The 20,763-nt window shown below is 37.7% G+C and overlaps 1 protein-coding gene across 1 annotated transcript; it reads left to right on the top strand.

Moving 5' to 3' along the window:
• The first annotated feature begins 1,202 nt into the window (after positions 1 to 1,202).
• Positions 1,203 to 19,803, top strand: LOC117404076 (threonine--tRNA ligase 1, cytoplasmic). The gene is made up of 19 exons (XM_034006752.3): positions 1,203 to 1,450; positions 2,631 to 2,711; positions 3,018 to 3,208; positions 4,797 to 4,920; positions 5,586 to 5,707; positions 7,931 to 8,048; positions 8,136 to 8,200; positions 8,949 to 9,027; positions 9,779 to 9,925; positions 10,552 to 10,650; positions 12,195 to 12,361; positions 12,750 to 12,912; positions 13,481 to 13,618; positions 15,995 to 16,072; positions 16,754 to 16,854; positions 17,078 to 17,182; positions 17,500 to 17,572; positions 18,297 to 18,411; positions 19,040 to 19,803. The coding sequence occupies exons 1-19, from the start codon at positions 1,391 to 1,393 to the stop codon at positions 19,186 to 19,188; spliced, it is 2,175 nt and encodes a 724-aa protein (XP_033862643.2). The 5' UTR covers positions 1,203 to 1,390; the 3' UTR covers positions 19,189 to 19,803.
• The last annotated feature ends 960 nt before the right edge of the window (positions 19,804 to 20,763 follow it).

Genomic DNA, 20,763 nt, shown 5'->3' with positions numbered 1-20,763 from the left:
AAAAATAGGTCTTTGTTTTTGAGATTGTGGCGCCCCCTATCTAACAAAGGTTTGTTGATTTAAATTAGCTGAATTAGATTTTGCAAACAATTACACAGGCCACATTTAAATTAACACTATATATATATATTGGGTGACAGAATTAAGATCTGCCGCTGTTTAAAATTATTAAAATAGACTCAGTTTGTTTATTTAAGTGCATTCAATAATTAATAATTCAACGATTATTATTATAATTATTTAAAGTATTATGGATTTTGGTATTACTGCATCTTGTAAAGTGCTTTGATGGTGGTCCACTATGAAAGGCGCTATATAAAATAAAGACTGATTGATAATAATAATAATTAGTCATTTAGCAGACGCTTTTATCGAAATCGAGAAGATTACGGGGTGAACTATTGCTGCAGAGTCACTTAATAGGACCTCGGTTTACGTCTTATCCGAAGGATAAATTAATAATACAAATATCTAAACGCTAGGTATTGTCCCACTGAAGCCGTTGTAGACTGATCGATTTGTAGTACTGTACTAGTTTTGCAAAGCTATTCCGTCTGCTATAATTGATGAGGGACTGACCATTTGAACAAGTCCCATTCTCTTTCAAGTACGGTATATAAATGGTACTCTCTGTCTGACTCACCTTCAGGTCACAGCTGACAGACACTCCTGTCTGTCAATTTCCCCAGCGTTGAGAGGGGTATAGCTGTAGCCTCGGAGCAAGACTTTTCAGCGCTGCCATGTTTAAACCGACCTGACTGACGTTAATGTTAAATTAAATATTATTGTATTTGTACATTTTCTGATTACCAGGAAACGATGGTATGCAACGTCGAAATCTAAAACATACAAATTGCCTAGGACATCAGTAGAGGTGCAGTAGAAGCATCGTTTTACATGGAGTTTAATTTGAACAGTTCATAGTACGGATCAATGTTGTAATAATGCATGTGTCTGAGGAGGCGGGAGCCTGTGGTACCCCAGAGATAAACCTACCCCTTCTGAAATGTCGGTAGCCAGTGAGTGCTCCCTCAAACGTCACATTTAAATCTTCAGTCAGTGGGATGCAATTTTACAGAGCACATGGCTATCGAGTTAATATTAATGCAACGGTGCTGCTTCTCTCTAGTATCTAATTGGCTGATAATAAACGACCCACCGCCTTGCATAAATAGTGACTTCTGATAGACCTATCCAACCGCCCATCATAAGCTATCTCCATGGATACTAGAAAGGGCTGCGGTTCAGTCTATTACTGAGTTGTTGCATCAGCCTTCGGTACGAAACGGATCCGGAAGGAGTAGAACATGAACAAACACCGGCGAGGTGGTTAGAGCTACACACATCCCGTACAACGTGGAACATTGAAGTTAAAATTGACAAAAATAACATGGAGTCAGATAAAATAACAGAGCAGCTGGAAAAAATGAAAGTAGAAGCAGAGAAAAAGGTAATAAACAGTATTGATCGATATTGCTAAGCCCTGAAATGCGTGGTTGTCATTTACAATACTACTAGTACAGTAAAGTTACTATATATATATATATATATATATATATATATATATATATATATATATATATATATATAGTAACTTTGCAAATGTGTAAAATGTGATTTTCTATATCAAATTGCATTAATTGATCAAATATCCATACATTACATACAGTACTCCTAATTAATACTGGGTTAAACTCAGTGATCGAGGTCTGAAGTGAATGGAACTGAGGTATTAGTATTTTTTATTTTTTTTAATTATTGGGGGAACTTTCAGCTAGTACTAAATATCTGTATTTTCAAGTTGTGTTTTTCTGGATCCTCATGGCTGCACAACAGTGGGCGAAAAAAAAAAATCTAAATGTGATTGAGCCTCGAATAGAAACCAGCCACCGAACACTTATAAACGTACAATACAGGTGAATTTAACGTTAAGCGCTCGGTTCCACTGACAACCTATTGTTTACATTTACAGCCATTTGTTTTGTGTAAATACATTACTGTGTACTCCTCCACTTCACTCCTCCAGCACCTGAGGCAGATATCGAGACTATCTGATGCAATGACAATACATACTGAAGGAGATCATGCGATGTCAGTATTACTCGTTGTTTTGCAAGCAGATGCATATACATTGTATTTGTTTTAGCCTCTGGTATTAATGTATATAGTTAATGAGTTATAGCACACAACGAGGATAGAAACCCCAATTTCGCTCTTTTTTTTCTAAATGATTCGAGGTCCTCGATGTTTACTGTACTTTGTTGATGGTTTTAATCCTCTTTCTGATATTCAACCCCAGAGACACTATATTTAACTATAATGCTAGTATGACTTGCTTGATCGTTTTACTATTATTACACATTCAAATGTGAACATTGTGAGGGTCTGGAGCTAACTCCCCAGTAATGTTGTTGAAGCTGACACCCTGGGGCCCTTCAAGAAGCTGCTTGATCAGATTCTGGGATCAATAAGCTACTAACAACCAAATGAGCAATATGATCCGAATGGCCTCTCCTCGTTTTGTAAAGTTTATGTTCTTATGTAAATAGTAATGAACACAATTCAGCCTGAATCCACAGAAAATCAACAGAAGCTTACTTACACACTCAACTTTTTAAATGTTATCACAGGGCTGTGCTGGAGGAGAGAAGTGCAAAGATGGAGGCAAGAAGAAAACAAAGGCAGGGGGAGATGGGACAAGTCGTACTGAGGTAAGGTGATCTTCATATCTTTATAGTGTTAGCTCCCATCGTATGCTATGTATAGAATTAGTGGTTCTGATAATCCTTAAGAATACATATGCTCTCAAACTTTAATGATGTAATCACCTTCTCTATATGCTGACCTTCTCTATTTTGTATATATGCAGTATACTTAAGTTCTGAAGATGCTGACACGGAGGCTAATGAACCTGGAACTTTTTCCCACAGAATTGAAAGATAGAAATATAAGTAACACAAGACTGTAGCTGTTCAAGGTGTGGATTTCAAAAAGAGCTCTAATGTTTCTCTTCTCAGTTAAGCCCATGGCCTCAGTACATTAGTGAGCGATTGGAGCTCTACAATAAACTGAAACAAGAACATGATACCCTGATGGGTGAGAGAGCAGAAAAAGAGAGCAAACCTATCATAGTTACCTTGCCCGATGGGAAGCAGATTGATGCAGAATCCTGGAAAACCACACCTTACACGCTTGCATGTGGAATCAGGTGAGAAGTATGGATGTGGTGGCAGGGGGGAGTCTCTTTCCTTATCTGTACCAAATGGGGTTGCTTGCTGTCTGCAAGGACACCCATTGGACAGGCTGTACTTGCATTCATGTTTTATTATTATTATTATTATTATTATTATTAAAAACTGAACCCTCACAACTCGGTGTAGTTATGGAGAAATATATAATTGTTAATAAATAAATAGAATCAAATTATAATTCTAAATACAAGTATTAACAGATGTTGCCTGTTGTAGTGAGAGACTGTCATCAGCTACTGTACTTGAGTTATTTGTGCTTGGAGTCGTATCTTGCTACTGCTGCCAAGATGCCAGTTAGATTGTGACTGGAGCAACTCAAGACTGGACTCGGGGCACATAGCAATCCTCACAGTTTTACAGAGGCAGGCATGGCATGTTTATTTTTTTTATATGAAAAATTATAAGTCATGTTCCCATTAGAACCTATTGGCTTTACTTATACTTCTCAAAAAACGGACAAATTGAAGAATGTGACATTTCGAAATCTAACATGAAATGCTGTACTGCTATGATGTCTCAATCCTAAAATTCTAGGTGATTCATAATTTGGCAAATGTTGCACCTGTAAGCAAGTTGAGTGCACTTTCTCTTGAACTCTTTGTAGGACAGACCCAGCTTTGCTTGCGGACCAGACAGAGCAAAGGGTGCGTGAGAAATACACTCTCAGCTTGATTAGAGGTAGCCACCGAACACTTATAAACATACAAAATACGTCTTTTATAAGCCGAAAGAGGCCGGCACAATGAACACTGATGCATTTTAAATTAATAAAGTATACACAGTTCTGAAAAACCAGCAATATAGATCTTGATGCAGTTATGCTTCTGCTTTAGTTCATGCCCCTTTCGGTATGAACTGTAGCATGATATTTAGGAAGTGCTGGACACAGATTAGTGGTAGGTACAGTAACGCTTAGTCATCACGTCACCGAACACTGCCCTCAGTACAAGATGCAATGCTTGTTTGTTTTTTGCCACATTCTGTATTTTCTTCCAAAGTAGCAGATGGGTGCTTGCATTTGAGATGACTGAGCATTTAACTCGTTGGTTTACAAAACGAAATACTTGTGCTGCAAAGATTACATTGCATGACTGTCTCGTTTAACTTCTCAAAATACTCCTCAAAAGGTGTTTTTTTTTTTTTTTTTAAGATGCCATTTTCATTGCTCATGTACTCCCTTAGCCAATAGCAGAGCTAGGTAATGAAGGGTGCCCGCCTCCCTGTCAATTATCAGTCAGGTGACCATTGTAGTGGCTGATCACTTTTAACTTCCTCTTCTCTCAGAAATACTGTGTCAAGTTTGCACATTTTTACATTAGAAATGAACGAGTATTTGAGTAGTAAATTAATTTTTTTTTTTTTTTTTTTTTTTAATCAATTTTAAAAAGTAATACAGCAATGTAAGTGTATTTTGACATAATATACATACAGGTACTTGGACATAACAATGCTTTTAGTAACTCACTGCTTAAAGTAAATTATTAAAAACCAAGTAAAAAAGCTACAATTCAGATAAGGTAATGTCTTTGTGTTTTGTTTAACCAGCCAGGGCTTGGCTGATAACACAGTCATTTCAAAAGTGAACAACATATTATGGGACCTTGACCGCCCGCTGGAAGAAAGCTGTACCCTACAGCTGCTCAAGTTTGATGATGAAGAGGCTCAAGCTGTAAGTATTGCTGATTCTTGTTAGATTCTGGTATAGTAAGCAAATTTGTTAAATTTGCAGACGACACAAAAATAGGAGGAGTGGCAAACACTGTTGCAGCAGTAAAGATCATTCAAAATGATCTAGACAGCATTCAGAACGTGGCAGACACATGGCAAATTACTTTTAATAGAGGAAAGTGTACGGTACTGCATGCAGGCAATACAAATGTGCATTATAAATACCATATGGGAGATACTGAAATTGAAGAAGGAACCTATGAAAAAGATCTAGGAGTTTATGTTGACTCAAAAATGTCTTCATCTAGACAATGTGGGGAAGCTATAAAAAAGGCCAACAAAATGCTCGGATATATAGTGAAAAGTGCTGAATTTAAATCAAGGGAAGTAATGTTAAAACTGTACAATGCATTAGTAAGACCTCATCTAGAATGTTGGGATCCTTCAAGAAGCTGCTTGTTGAGGTTCTGGGATCAGTAAGCTACTAATGACCAAATGAGCAAGATGGTCCGAAATGGCCTCCTCTCGTTTGAAAACTTTCTTATGTTCTTAACTAAAGTGTAAAAAAAAAAAAAAAAAGTACATTAGTAAAGACAATTGCAATATCTATGCGCTTCTTTAATATTTGTTGTTTCTAAAACAGTACAATTCTGTATTTTGTCCCAGGTTTACTGGCATTCAAGTGCCCACATCATGGGTGAAGCAATGGAGAGGGTTTATGGCGGCTGTCTATGCTATGGCCCACCCATCGAAAATGGCTTTTACTATGACATGTTCCTTGACAACGAGTAAGTTTAAATGGCTCTGTGTGTCATTTACCCCAGCGATGGGGAGATAGTGGACGCGGTGTGTTGTTTACCCCAGTGATGGGGAGATAGTGGACGCGGTGTGTCGTTTACCACAGCGATGGGGAGATAGTGGACGCGCTGTGTCGTTTACCACAGCGATGGGGAGATAGTGGACGCGCTGTGTCGTTTACCACAGCGATGGGGAGATAGTGGACGCGCTGTGTCGTTTACCACAGCGATGGAGAGATAGTGGACGCGCTGTGTCGTTTACCCCAGCGATGGAGAGATAGTGGACGCGCTGTGTCGTTTACCCCAGCGATGGGGAGATAGTGGACGCGCTGTGTCGTTTACCCCAGCGATGGAGAGATAGTGGACGCGCTGTGTCGTTTACCCCAGCGATGGGGAGATAGTGGACGCGCTGTGTCGTTTACCACAGAGATGGGGAGATAGTGGACGCGCTGTGTCGTTTACCACAGCGATGGGGAGATAGTGGACGCGCTGTGTCGTTTACCACAGCGATTGAGAGATAGTGGACGCGGTGTGTTGTTTACCCCAGCGATGGGGAGATAGTGGACGCGGTGTGTTGTTTACCCCAGCGATGGGGAGATAGTGGACGCGGTGTGTTGTTTACCCCAGCGATGTAGTTTGCTAACCACTGTTGCAAAACCTGTACAAAGAACGTGGCTTTGGGGGAAAAAAAAAAGATTGAAATAGAAACTTCATCAGGTAATGGAGAGTGCTCTGCATCACAATGATGAACAGCTGGATGTGCATAATGTCAGATGTTTACATTTGAGGGACATTATGTAGTTTCACAGTTCTTGAAATTTACAGTTGCAAAGGATTTACAGTTTTGTTATGGTGCATTGCTGGACACTCGATTCAGGGAGAAAAAAAAGGGTATGCTGTTTTTTTACCATACACATTCTAACCCCTTTCGTGAAAGCAAACGTTTTACTAGATAAAAAGCAGAACTACGTAAGGCAGTGAGAATGTATTACACAAAAAAACAGAAATCGATGCACTTCTGAAGATTGTTTTTTCGTTCACTGTTATGTTATCTTTCCTACTCGCTTCATAACACAGGGAGCTGCTACTTGGAACATGTCATAGCTTCTTACTCAGCGTTTTTTGTTTTTGTTTTTGTTTTGTTTTTTGGTGTAAGAATTTCAGCAGGACTAATAATTATCTACCTGTTGTGTGTTCATGTTTAGCGCTGGTGTTTTTTGGGGGGGTTGGGGGGATAGAATAACACCGAATTACAAAACCGCAACAGTCATTGAAATGTCTATATAAATGAGCAATTTGTCCAATCCTTGTCCTGGAGGGCCGATGCCCCTCCTAGTTTTTGTTCCAACTGTACCCTAAATTACTTAATTGGAACAATAATTGGTCCAATGAAGTAATTTAGGACACAGTTGGAACAAAATCCAAAAGGGAAACCGGCCCTCCAGGACCAGGATTGGACACCCCTGCACTACAGCACCATGTTGTGTGGTGTGTGTTTTTATTGTAGCGGGACTGTTCAATTTCAAAACTCTACATTTTTTTTATTTGCACATTGGCTGGCGGCATGCAACACTTTTACATGTGTTATACCCCCAAGCTTTGTGTCTTCTGGGTTAATTTGAGAACTGAAGTAATTGAACTGAATTTTGGAGTAAGAATTATTGTATGTGCTTCGGTCCCCTTGAAACAATCTTGTGTGCCCCCCCCCCCCCCTGTTTGGGAACTCCTGGTCTAGGTAATTGTGTGGGCCCAACTTGTCACTCCCCACTCAAGTATTCTGCTTTCTGTGTTTATGTATCTACCTGAGATTCCCACTGTCAAAGGCCACAGCAGCTGTGCTAAACGATAGCTCAGTTGGCTTATCCAATGCTTCCCACAGCAATAGAATTCGGTTGATTGGTAGGTCATAGAAAACAGGTCCCAGTTAAGGTGACAAAGGCCTTCAAGGCTTGTTGCTCTGCAGCCCAGGCTGGTGGTTCAGAAACATGCATGTAGACATTCAGATATACATAAAAGCAGATATTTTACAAATACCTGTGCACAACTTATCAGTGATGTAACTTGATAAGAGTATCCTTTCGCATGGATACTGCTGACTCTTGGTGTTTGTTAAAATGATCGGTACCTATGTGCTGTATTTGTAAGGCCTTGTGTGCATTCCATAACTTCAAACACTACACCATAACAATACCAAGCAATACTTTGTGTTCACAGAGGTGTGTCTAGTAATGATTTCCCAGCCCTTGAGAACCTGTGTAAGAAGATCATGAAAGAGAAGCAGCCATTTGAGAGACTTGAGATCAAGAAGGAGACCCTGCTTGAGATGTTCAAGGTATGCTGGCTTTTAAAAGGGTACATCACACAGGAGCTCTGTTTGCAAGCACTGATCACGGAAATGTTTTTTTGTTTTGTTTTGCAGTATAACCAATTTAAGTGCAGGATTTTGAATGAGAAGGTGGACACCCCAACCACTACTGTATACAGGTAACACAGACTAGACCCTCATGTTTTTTTGCATGGTACTGTGCTACATCCAGAGTTGGGTTAAAGTGCATTTAAATGCAAAGACCTGTAAATCTTACAAATGCCACTCAGACTTCGCAAATGCATTTGATAGGTTGTTCAAATTCATTTGTCAAAAAATATACTGAAACTCCTCAACAGTAATTGCAAACAAGGAAGCGTTGCTCTATCAATTCAAACTACTCCCTGTTCTAACAAACTCCTTTTAGTCATGTTCCTCGTGTAATTAGTTGTTCTGAAATGACTTCAGTTGTCAATTAACCCTGCGATTACTTTAAAAATGCATCACTAATGGCTGTACCATTAATTGCACTTGGAGTTGGTTAAATAGTAGTACTTGCGAAATGCATTGGATAGATTATTATGATGCATTTGAAATCAATCAAATACATTCTGCATGTGTACAAAAGTGGTAAGAGCACTAGCATCGATGTTGCTGCGTGACTGCACTTTATTTTATTTTATTTTATACCGTGTTACATTTTGGTGTCTATCTTGCATTCGTCCACCGATGGAATAAGTGTGTGCCTGTTTCTCCGTCTCTCTCCTAACAATATCAAGGCATTTACACACTCTGTAACTTAACATGTTGTTGCTAGTTTTATACCATTAAACTGTTTTTATTCATTTAGAAAAATGTACCTGGATAAAGTCTGGTGTGTTTTTTAAATAGATTCATGTTTGTCATGTTTTCTTTGTGAATTTCCAGGTGCGGCCCCCTGATAGATCTTTGTAGAGGACCTCATGTCAGACACACTGGGAAAATAAAGGCCATAAAGGTTCATAAGGTATGATTAATCATGATGAGCAATAATTAAAAAAAATAATAATAATAATTTACAAAGGTATTCTGTACCGTCATGGTTTATGAAATGTGACAAAACCCTCAGCTGGAACTGCTTGAAGTTATTTTTTTTACACTACATGTATTTGGATATGTAAAGGAAAATGACAAGTGCATTAAAAAGAGTCTTTTGTTAGAATAATTCTTTTTAGATAATCAATACAAATACATACTCAAGTAAAATGTATAATAACTCCTGACAGCAGGTGTGCAGAAGGGTGCCACATAACTGCTCTGCTCTGTTTGAATAGGCTTTCATTGTTCCTTTCCTTTTTTATTTTTACTCTCTCTAAAATGTACAGTCGAGCACACAACCCAACGAGTAGCTGCAATAGGACACTCGGCAGCACAATAGCAAAGGTAGCAGAGGTACGAAAGCAACAGCCGATAGAAGAAATGTTTTGACAAGAGCAGTCCTGACAGCAATATAGCTGATTGATGCTTGAAGTAATGGCTGTTGCTTTGTCTCTGGAACCAATTGAAACTAGGGAACATTTTTGGAGTGGCCTTACCCTTGACTCCCTACCCAATAGGTTAATTACACCTTGGTATGGGGTATCTGTACCTCTGACTGTATACCGAGTGTGCACACTGTGAATGTAGGTCTTGGTGGTTTAGTTTTTTTATGATACTGTTGTATTGCTGTCTATGGCATGGTTTGTTACTGACATTTTTTGTATGTTCTGAATCCTTAGAACTCTTCCACCTACTGGGAAGGTAAGGCTGATATGGAAACCCTACAGAGGATCTATGGGATCTCCTTTCCGGATTCCAAGATGTTGAAGGACTGGGAAAAGTTTCAGGAAGAGGCAAAGAACAGAGATCATCGCAAACTTGGCAAGGTGAGTGATGGATTGTAGAGACCCTGTTCACTAGAAATTCAAACAAGTAGATACACTATCTGAGACTTGGACAGCTAATGGCAGTTTGAATTAATTGTCAAAATTATTATTCTGATTTACAAAAATGTAACTGGCCTGCCCTGGCTGAATGTGATTGTGATTATGATAACCAGTCTTAAGGCAGATTGTCTATATTGTGCTGTCTCCTCATTTTGGAGGAGCTTTAGTCTATTTTGAATGAAGTGGATTATGAACTATCAAAATCAACTCATCCACTAACTCGCAGGGTTACCCCCTTGTGGCTCTTGGGTAGATGCAGGTCAATATATATATATATATATATATATATATATATATATATATATATATATATATATATATATATATATATATATATATATATATATATATATATATATATATATATTATTATTATTATTATTATTTTTTTTTATTTTTTTTTTTCTTAAATATTGCCAGTGGGAGAAAAAAATAAAATAATAATAATAATAAAAAATAAAATGGTGGCTAAAAAATATTTAATTAATTTTGTATTGCCATATGGCATAATTGTTGAGTTGCCAGTAAGGAATGAATTAACAAAGAATTGAATGCTCTCCTCACAGGAACAAGAACTGTTTTTCTTCCATGACCTGAGCCCTGGGAGCTGTTTCTTCCTGCCAAAAGGAGCCTTTATATACAATGCTCTAATTGAATTTATCAGGGTAAGGGCCACTTTCATTTTGTTGTACTTCTTGCTTGAATCCGAGGTGCAAATGTTGCTGAACTACAGTTTTTATGTGTGCAAACTATATCATGAAAAGCTGTTGATTAATGGAGCCACAGTATGTCAACGAATCCAGTCAACAATTCAACATAAAAGTGAATACCGTTTTATTACGTAACAATCATTTCTACAATGAGTTAATTACTATTACACATTTCAAACGTAACACTGTGCTCTCAATTTTAGTTTAGTATTTCACGTTTGCTAAAAGTACTACAATTATACATTAACAATGTAAAAAAAAAAGTTTTCATAATTACAAATTGTGACAAAGCTTCTTTATTTACAGTATAACTTCAAACACAAACAGCTATTGTCTTTGAAACCTGTCCTTTTATACCTGCCTGGCTTGTTAAATTACAAACAAGTGTATTCAGCACTCCTACCTGGGTCACAATCCTGCGTAGTGTGAAACCACATACCTGGGTTGTACCCGGGTCGACACGCTTTGACCCGGGCTGAGCGAGACAAAATGCATGACGGCCATTTGTAAGCCGACGAAATAACAAACAGCTGCGCCTGTGTGAAGGTTTCACTGCCGCAAGGAACATTTCTGTTGATTCTGTTTAGCCATATGTTATTTGATTTAAGACACACCATGAGACAGATTGCAGCAGAGATGAAGAAACATTTGCTCTAATCAACGTTTGGGCCGATGGTTCAATCCAGATAAGCTTGGATGGAAGCGTCGGTAACAAGCTGCTTCTGGGGCTTTGATACGCACGTTATGTACTTGCATCTGTCACCCAGGTCAACCGTGCTTTACCAAAAGCAGTGTGAAGTCGCGTAGCCGACCCGCATGACACCGGGTCCTGACCCGGGTAGAGCATGCCAGTGTGAAATGGGCTTTAGATGTACTGATTTCCAGTCAATCCGTGAGCTATGGCGTTCTGGGAGATGTAGTTTTTCATTCCTTGTTTAAACAGCAAGACCTGTTTCGTTTTTACCAACCACATTTTTTTTAATGCCTACCTTACTTACTTTGAACAAAGCTTAAAAAAGGAGCGAAAACCAAATCCAGTTGCCAAATTAACAATCAATTGAATCTCGTTATCAAACAAGTGTCAGTGAGGAAGAAATGTTTTAAGTGGTAGAAACAACTCTGTTGAATTGGTAAGACAATCCACAGTTTCTTGTGCCTCACAGCACTCGAAACAGTGAATTTAATTTTACCGATTCAACGCGTATCTTTGTTTATCCCGTATATAAAAAGGTGGGTGTTGGGGGGAGAAAAAAGAACACCAAGTTATTTGAAAACAGAGATCCTGAATAATGGCAGTAAATGACATTTTCATATATAATCTGTCTTTTGTTAAGGTTTCCTGACCTGAGTTCAGGCACTGCTCTTCACTTCTAGTTTTCAGCTACAGACTATGTAACGTGGGGTAGACGAGTCGGTGTATCTATCGAAATAGAGCCAGCGCCATCTAGTGACCAGCTAGTTTAGGATGGGTTTTAATTGATGTGTTTTCGCACCTCAAGAATGAGTATCAGAAGAGAGGCTTCCAGGAGGTGGTGACACCAAACATTTACAACAGCAAGCTGTGGCAGACCTCCGGGCATTGGCAGCACTACAGCGATAACATGTTCTCCTTTGAGGTGGAGAAAGAGATCTTTGCACTCAAGCCTATGAACTGCCCAGGCCACTGGTATGTCATTTATTTGATGGGTTTCAATATGAATCGCTGTTGCTTCAGGACCGCAAAAGTTGCCCAATGAGCCTGTGTCTTTTTGTATTGGTAACTGCTAACATGAAATGCATTAAAAATATACTAGAATTGAAGGAAAACTTATAGCAAAACTATTTCTTATTTAATTTAACTTGGAATGCTCTTTTCTATTTTAGATTTTAGACAGCATGAATTCCATAATCACATTTTAGACAGATGTTTATTTTTCTGTTGGCATTACAGTTTAATAACCTGAATTTATTTAACACCTAAAGAAAATAATTTGCCCACACAATAATTGAATAGATTTGCTCTCTGAGATGCAAAGGTTTCCCATCTGGGATGTTAAATGTGGAATGTTCTGCAGCCTGATGTTTGACAATCGTCCCCGCTCCTGGAGGGAGCTCCCCCTCCGCCTGGCTGATTTCGGGGTCCTTCACCGCAATGAGCTGTCGGGGGCGCTGACGGGGCTCACTCGTGTGCGCCGCTTCCAGCAGGATGATGCACACATATTCTGTACAATGGAGCAGGTGCGTTTTATTTCAGCAAGTAGTGATTTATTATAAATAGATTCATTGATTGGAGCATGGGTTCTTTTGAGGCAATGCTAACTTGTGTGTGTGTGTGTGTGTGTGTGTGTGTGTATGTATGTATGTGTGTGTGTGTATATATATATATATGTCATGTTTTTAAATAAATAAATCGTAAATTCTTATTTTGGCTGTTTTTAACAGTTTAAAATTAAAAGAAAAACAAAAACTAATAAGTATACCTCAATTCATAATGGCATGTGTAGCAACTTCTGCGCAATTGTTGCAATAAAAAACATTGAATAAATGTGCTGGCACTACCTTGTGGTTAAAAGTAGTATTTCAGCCTGATGAAATGAGCTGCTTTTAATATTAGTTATGGTGGTGTAATAAAAGTATTTATTTATTTATGTATGTATGTATGTATGTATGTATGTATGTATGTATGTATGTATGTCGAACCAATAGTTTTGGGGAGGAAAAAAAAAAGCCGCCTTTTAGTTTCAACATTATGTGGGAAATGCAAGCCTGTTCACAATTGCTTGTTCTTCATTTATGTAACCACAAGATTGAAGATGAGATTAAGGGCTGTCTGAATTTCCTGCGAGCTGTCTATGGTGTGTTTGGATTCACATTCAAACTCAACCTGTCCACTCGCCCTGAGAAGTTCCTTGGTGACACTGCAGTATGGGACCAAGCTGAGAAGGTATACTTCAAACATATACTATGAGTTACAATTGTGTGCACTTAGTTGTTGTTTTATTATTAGTGTTTATACAGTAATGTTTACACTTCAGCATGGATACATTAGGAATAATCATAATTATCGTCCGTGAAGCAGGAAGCGGCTTTGTACTGTCTGCGTGAGGTGTAAAACATGATCTGTGTGAGCACTGCGTACATTGGGAAGTATTGATTTTAAACCATGTGCTCAGGCTTTAACTTTACGTCATGGTTTCATTTGATACACTGGCAAAGCATGACTGGTGTTCTAACATAAAAACACAAATATTGTTTGTAAAATTGAAGTGCTAGCTCACTGTAAAATTACTGTAGAATGTGGAACTATTAAACATTTTGACACAGGATTTTCTTTTTACGTAAATTGAATGTAATTGCAAAAAGAACGACAAAAAAAAACCCCAAAACCATATGGCAAACGTTTAATATAGTCTAAAAAACTTTGTTGCTTCTTTATTTTAAACTGCAGTAAAGACATGAGTACTATACTGCAGCCTATGCACCGCACGAGGAAAAATAAGCTCTTCTATAGATAGATATATATATATATATATAGAATATATATCTGTTCCCATGGCGTTGCTATTGTAAAAAAGGGTAGTGCATAAATGATTAAACTGTCTGCATACAAGCAGCGATGTGCAAATCTCTGTATGTTCCTATACAACTATATATAAAGACGTACACATTTTCTTTTTAAACCTAGTTTGATTCTCAATGGCAGATTCAAATGCTTCCAGGTAACGTTAGCAGTTTTGTTTAGTTATATTAATATATGTGGTGGCAATATTTTTTTTATGAAAGCAAACATTCTCGAATTAACAAATGTTTAAATATATATGTATTTTATAGGAAAGCTACATAATTTATTAATATACAAATTGCAATAGGTGTATTTTTATACTAGCGTTTGTTCTGGTCACCCACCAGAAATTTAAAAACTCTGCGCTTATGCCGTCCATTTTTTATTTTTTCTTCTAAACTCAGTGACTTAAACTAGCGGTTGTTATGGTGCTAAAGTATAAATTTGATAAATTACAATAATTTATGTTTTATTTATTCGGCCGATAAATCACGGTTATCATGATCATTTACAGACGATAATCGATTGCGGAATGTCATTATCGTCCAATCCTATTAGGGATGGGAATTAGCGTATATATTTTAATAGTCGAATATGTGTAATTTTATTAAACGATTATACTTTACATGCCACTGGCTAAAAATAATGGTTGCATAATACCAAAATTTAAGTGTTACGACTTGCGGTACTATTTGACAATGCTTCAATAAGTAGCTGTATTTATTAACAGGAAGTGTAATACAAGTACAGTATGCATAAAGACCAACATATGCATAATTAAAGACAACATAATAACATACAGGTTATAATGAATCAATAAATTCATTGGGAAACTATAAAATATAAATACATGTGTCCATTATGTAACATGTCATATTGAATGCAGTGCATACCTCCCGGTCCTGGTATACTTTCTGTTACAAGAAGCTTTATAAATAATGTAGTACAGAGTAGACGTTAAGTCATTGAATGTCATTAACTAAAAGTCAAGTTAAAACTACAAAACATGCTTTTTTTAAATTTATTTAACCCTGACCTTCAACAGTGCTGATAGTCGGTGTATCACATGAGTACCAGCAGAAATGGTTTGGTAACAAGCATTGTATCTTTTACTGTGCACAGTGGTCTGCGATGTGATGCGCCTGTGGCTGAATTTGACTGCAAACTACCTGGGCAATGTTAAGCCTTTGTTTGAGTTCTGTTATCGGTCTCCTGCTGATATCGGCTGGATTTCAGAATCCATGCGTCCCTATGTGTGGTTGCTGCTAATCCGTTCTAAGGACCTGTCACTGTTATGAGTAATTGGAGGTCAAGTATTCGGGTGTCCAAAGCTTTTATTCTTGGTATACTCGAATATCTTCTTTTGAAATCCACACCCATAGTTCGCATGTGTACCTGCATTCCAGTTATGTGAACCCCTGAGTTATATGATTAGTAATTTTCTAAACGATTAACAATTTTCCAATCGATTTATTTGAATAAATAATTACACATGCCCATCCCTATTACTAAAAGGTTATTCTTTTAAGCCAGCAAGGTTTAAGTTTTAGGTGGATGTGAATTTAGTGTTTTCAGACATGGTGCTGATGAGCGGCATAAGAGGCCACCAAATTCATTTTACTTCTGACCTTGGCATACTGTGCCACCTTGCCCCATTCAGCATTCCTGCAATATAAAAAGGTGTTGGTTTAATGAAGCTTTTATTTTTTATTTTATTTTTTCACTAAATGTCTGCTTTCCCTCCCAATGTGCTTTTAGCAACTTGAAAGCAGCCTGAATGAATTTGGAGAGAAATGGGTGCTTAACCCAGGTGATGGAGCATTTTATGGACCAAAGGTAAATCCAGATAATTTGCCTGTACAGCATGAGATCAATGAATAGCTGGAAACTGTTAATCTAATAGCACATTTAATGGTCTGTTTATGTATTTGCTCACATTTAACACACTTGATACATTTTTGTTGGTTGGTGTTGTCAAATAAACGTTATTTATTTGTTACGATCTGCTTAGGCAGTAGTTCACTCAGTTATATAGCCTGTTAATTCCAGATCTTTGACCCTCTGTCAGCATTAATATTATATCCCACAAGCTGCACAAACATCCAGAGAGTGTTATGTGTGCATAAACAGAAATGTATTACTGTACCATATTGTGATGCTGTGCACATCCTTGTCTGCTACATGGAGCGGGAAACATTTTTGTACCCTACAATTGACTCGAAGGAGTAAATACTTTAGATTTCAATGCCACCACATTAATGTGGAGAAAGATGATGATGAAAGGTGAAATATTGCCTTTACAATGTTGGCAAACCAATTTACTTTATTTGTTTGTTTTTTTTTAAATATTAATTTACCATCTACGACTGCTGGCAAGTGAGCTTACTTTTGTGTTTTTATATAACGGTTTAAATGTTCATGTAAGGTTTGGTGCTGGGATACAAGGGTGTTCATAATGCTGTGTTGTAGAAGTGGGTGTTAGTATTCTGTGGGAATAAAGGGTCTTTCTTTGTGCAGATTGATATTGAAATCAAGGATGCCATTGGACGATACCACCAGTGTGCTACAATCCAGTTGGATTTCCAGCTTCCAATTAGATTTAATCTTACCTATGTGAGGTATGTTTATTTTCCAGCTCCTCCCGATCTGTGCAGTTTAAGCACAGAGTGTCGAATTGTAAGATATGAAAACAGAATATACTGTAAGAGATACTGCTACAATAAATAACAGAATCAGTGATCCTGAGACCTATCATTTTAAAATGGTGCAGTACAGTGGTACTTAATTGCATCTACATTCTGCATTATATTGCTGCTGCATCTTTTTAATTTTTTTCTGCAGCAATGATGGAGATGACAAGAAGAGGCCTGTAATTATCCACCGTGCCATCTTGGGGTCCGTGGAGAGAATGATCGCCATCTTGACTGAAAGCTATGGAGGCAAATGGTATTGTGTGCTCAGCTGTGTCTTTTAGGGCCCTGTATGGAAGTGCAAACACAGGACTTTTTATTTTTTATTTTGTAATTTATTTGAGAGGAATACAATTATTAAAATATAGCAAGAAACTACTGAGATGAATCTGTTCCCAGTTAAGTTGTTTCTTGATAGATTTATATATACCATTACATTTTTTTCTTCTTTTTTTCACAGTGTGCCTTTGAATTTGCACTTGCTCCAAAGTAGAGCCCGTAGTGTTCTATTGTATTGTATGGGAATGTGATCTGTAATAAGCAACATGTTATGATTGTGTATTCCATGAACAGGCCTCTCTGGCTGTCTCCAAGTCAGGTGATGGTGATACCAGTGGGACCCACATGTGAAGACTACGCAAAAGCGGTACAGTCTACTGAACAAATAAGAATTCCCATGATTGTTTGCTCAGTGTGTTTTATATCTATATACTGTGTTTGTGTGTAGTATATATGACATTTTCTATTGATTGATTGATTAATCATCTGATCTGCAGTCGATCGTTTGCTAGTGATGTGACATTGTGTTGTAAGACAATTGCAAGTAATCTCTTTTAGTGACGTTTTGAGCTGTACTGCCAATTTGCGCTTCCGTAAGTCAAATGCCATGTCTAAAATAAAAAATAATTAAAAACACATCAAACATATATATTACAGTAAATTACCAGTTGCATGCCAACCTACAAAAACTTACTGAGTACAATTTTATTTGTTGGCTGAAGAAAGAGAATTGGCTTACTTGCAACCTAAAATGATACGATAAACTTTTAGTACTCTTGTAAAATGTTGTAAGTTGCAGTCTTTTTTTTGTTTCTTCATTCTGAGATATTAGGCATACCTTCTTGCCAAGGTCTTCAGAAGTACCCTCATTAAGATTTATTTTTCATACACCATTTTTTAATACTTGATCTTCTGTGTTTATTTATTTATTTATTTTGATCTACATTTCCTTTAAACGCAAGTGAAATTAATTTAGAGCAGGTTGTGCATAATAACAAAAAATACACTGTTGAGGCCAGTTTGTGGTAGAATAATGTTATTCCTCCTAAAGTAATTCTAGAAAAAATCATGTGGTGTTTCCTTATGTCTAGGTGCGCCAACAGTTTCACGATGGTCATCTGATGACTGATGTTGACTTGGATCCAGGCTGCACTCTTAATAAGAAGATACGAAATGCACAGCTGGCACAGTATAACTTCATTCTGGGTAAGGGGGCTGGCTTCCTTTGTAAGAGCTCACGATTCAGTAACACATGAAGTTCCCAGTAGATTCAGGTGTATTGCGTCTTGTTCACAGCACAGTTCTGCAACACTGTTCTCTCCATAATAAGCCTGCTTTACTGAATGCTGGAGTGAATGCCACAGTGTTCAGTAAAGCAAGCCAGTGCAAAAATAGTTTTTCAGTTACTAATATTTCATACACTTGGTGCAGAGAGGTAGCTGGCGGATCTTGATAATTGAATAGATCATTCAAGTTCAAATATGTTATTTTTTTTAAAGTAGCCAATGCTATCAGGGTACACAGCATTGTTGGGTGGACTTGATCCACAACAGTGCTTAAGTAAGCTGCAACATTTGTTCAAGAGATTTAGGGTGTACCATACCCCAGAGACTGGTCCTAATAAAGTGACCAGCAGTTTATATGATTTGCCTGCTTCAGAATGATTTCTCTCTCTGAAATGGGGGAATCCATTGTCAGATTGAAACAAGTAGATGGTGGAACTTTTCGGTGGTGATTTGTCCTTTTGTTTGTCTTTGCTAGTGATCGTGGGATTGTACAAGTTCCCTAGTTCCGTGTTAAAATAAGTTTTAACTGGACTTCACTTGTTTTGCAGTTGTTGGTGAGAAGGAGAAGAGCAGCAACACTGTGAACGTACGTACCAGAGACAATAAGGTTCACGGCGAGCGCACGGTCTCTGAATGCATCGAGAGGCTCCAGCAGCTCAAGGTCTCCCGTACCAGAAATGCAGAAGAGGAATTCTAAACAAACTGGCTGTTAAAGTGCTGAGGCAATGTAGTCATCAGGATCTAGTCTGCAATCAGTCCATTGTTTTAGTTGAAATCCTTGCTGTCCCTTCCCGTCTGTTTGTTTACTTCGTCATCTCTGTAATAATGGACTTGTACTTTTCTTAGAAATGCCCAAACAACTTTCAGGTAATGAGTTACAAGATAAGTGGAAATAAAACCGTTTGCACGGCACTGATGACGTGTGAGAAGGAAGTCCTACAGTAGTTTTTTCTTCACATAGTGTTGTGATTTCACAAACATCTGGGTTAAAATCAAGGAAAGAGAACCTCATTCAACCAAAATATTATCTGATTTCTTTAAACAAGTTGTATGCTTTGCCTCTGTAACTAATTAATAATATTTTGGTAAAGGATCTGGGTGGTGCAAAGGTTTTGTTTTTAATTAGGTGTGTTGGGAGTAATACTTTAGAGGCTGCTGAGTTCTTGCCAGTCTGATTAAGATGTCTTGCATATTAAGAATATCCCAGCAGGAATGAACACCATGGAAATGAAATTAAAAAAAATAAAAAACAAACATTTATTGGGATATAAATTTATTATTGCTTTGTGTCTGTAATAAATGTAATATTTAAGTTTGTTGTTATTTTCATGTATTATACAATGCATTTATCTATGTACCGTAGAAAGTGGCCCATTTAGTCACACGCATAACTTTCAAGCAGTCTCTTGAGGCCACTGCAATGGAGACCTCCAGGGCTGGATCTCCACTAAAAATGACATCTCTCAGGATGTCTTCATTTACTAACAACCGGACAGGAGGAAATTCCACCCAACTAAACATTATCCAGTCTCTGGTTAGCTCTGTTACCCTTACAGTCAGTCAAAGAAGGAAAATGTCAAAGCTACTCGTCATTGTCAGTACTGACGGACATGTAGTTGAAGCATCAGCAAGAAATGAAACTGGGTCCACGACTTGCACCACCTGATAGTAAAAAAAGGTGCTTATAATATTAAACATGTTTTATAAGTTGTGTAATTTTTATGAATGCATTTTATTTTCTTGTTGTGAACTTGTAAGCTATTCCACGGTGGTGTATTTACATCTTAACATGTCACCTGAGGTGAAGAATTTCATGTTAAATACAGGCCCCGAGTAACACAATTATTTGCAGTCCATGTCATACCTCAATGAAAAGAATGTACCCCAAGCTCTTAGAGATACGGTTAGTCTATTCTTGAAAATGTGAAATGCCCCTTGATTGCAAGTTTAAGAAAGGCATGGATGGATACTGTTCTATTTGAGAGTAAAACTGCGCCCGAGTAAAGACTTTGTTCAATCTGCCTCGTTGTATTTTCTAACTTCCAGGGACAGAAAGCCGGTTAAGTGTGTTGCATAACATTCTTCCTTTGCGACTAGTGTGTCATTTTCACTTTCGTTTTATACTTGTTTGCTGATTTCTCAGAAATGCTGCGTATTCTCTTTTGAGTCAAACAAGCGCAGGACAAGAACTTACTGTTTTTTTTGTTTTTTTTTGGTTGGTTGTTTGTAGCCATTTTATAAATGCGAAAGGTAAGAATGTTGTCGACTTTAT

Source organism: Acipenser ruthenus, chromosome 1 (genome assembly GCF_902713425.1).
Source record: "Acipenser ruthenus chromosome 1, fAciRut3.2 maternal haplotype, whole genome shotgun sequence".
In the NCBI taxonomy this organism is placed as follows: Eukaryota; Metazoa; Chordata; class Actinopteri; order Acipenseriformes; family Acipenseridae; genus Acipenser; species Acipenser ruthenus.
The sequence above is the reverse complement of the archived record's forward strand: the minus strand, read 5'-3'. Positions and strand labels throughout refer to the sequence as shown.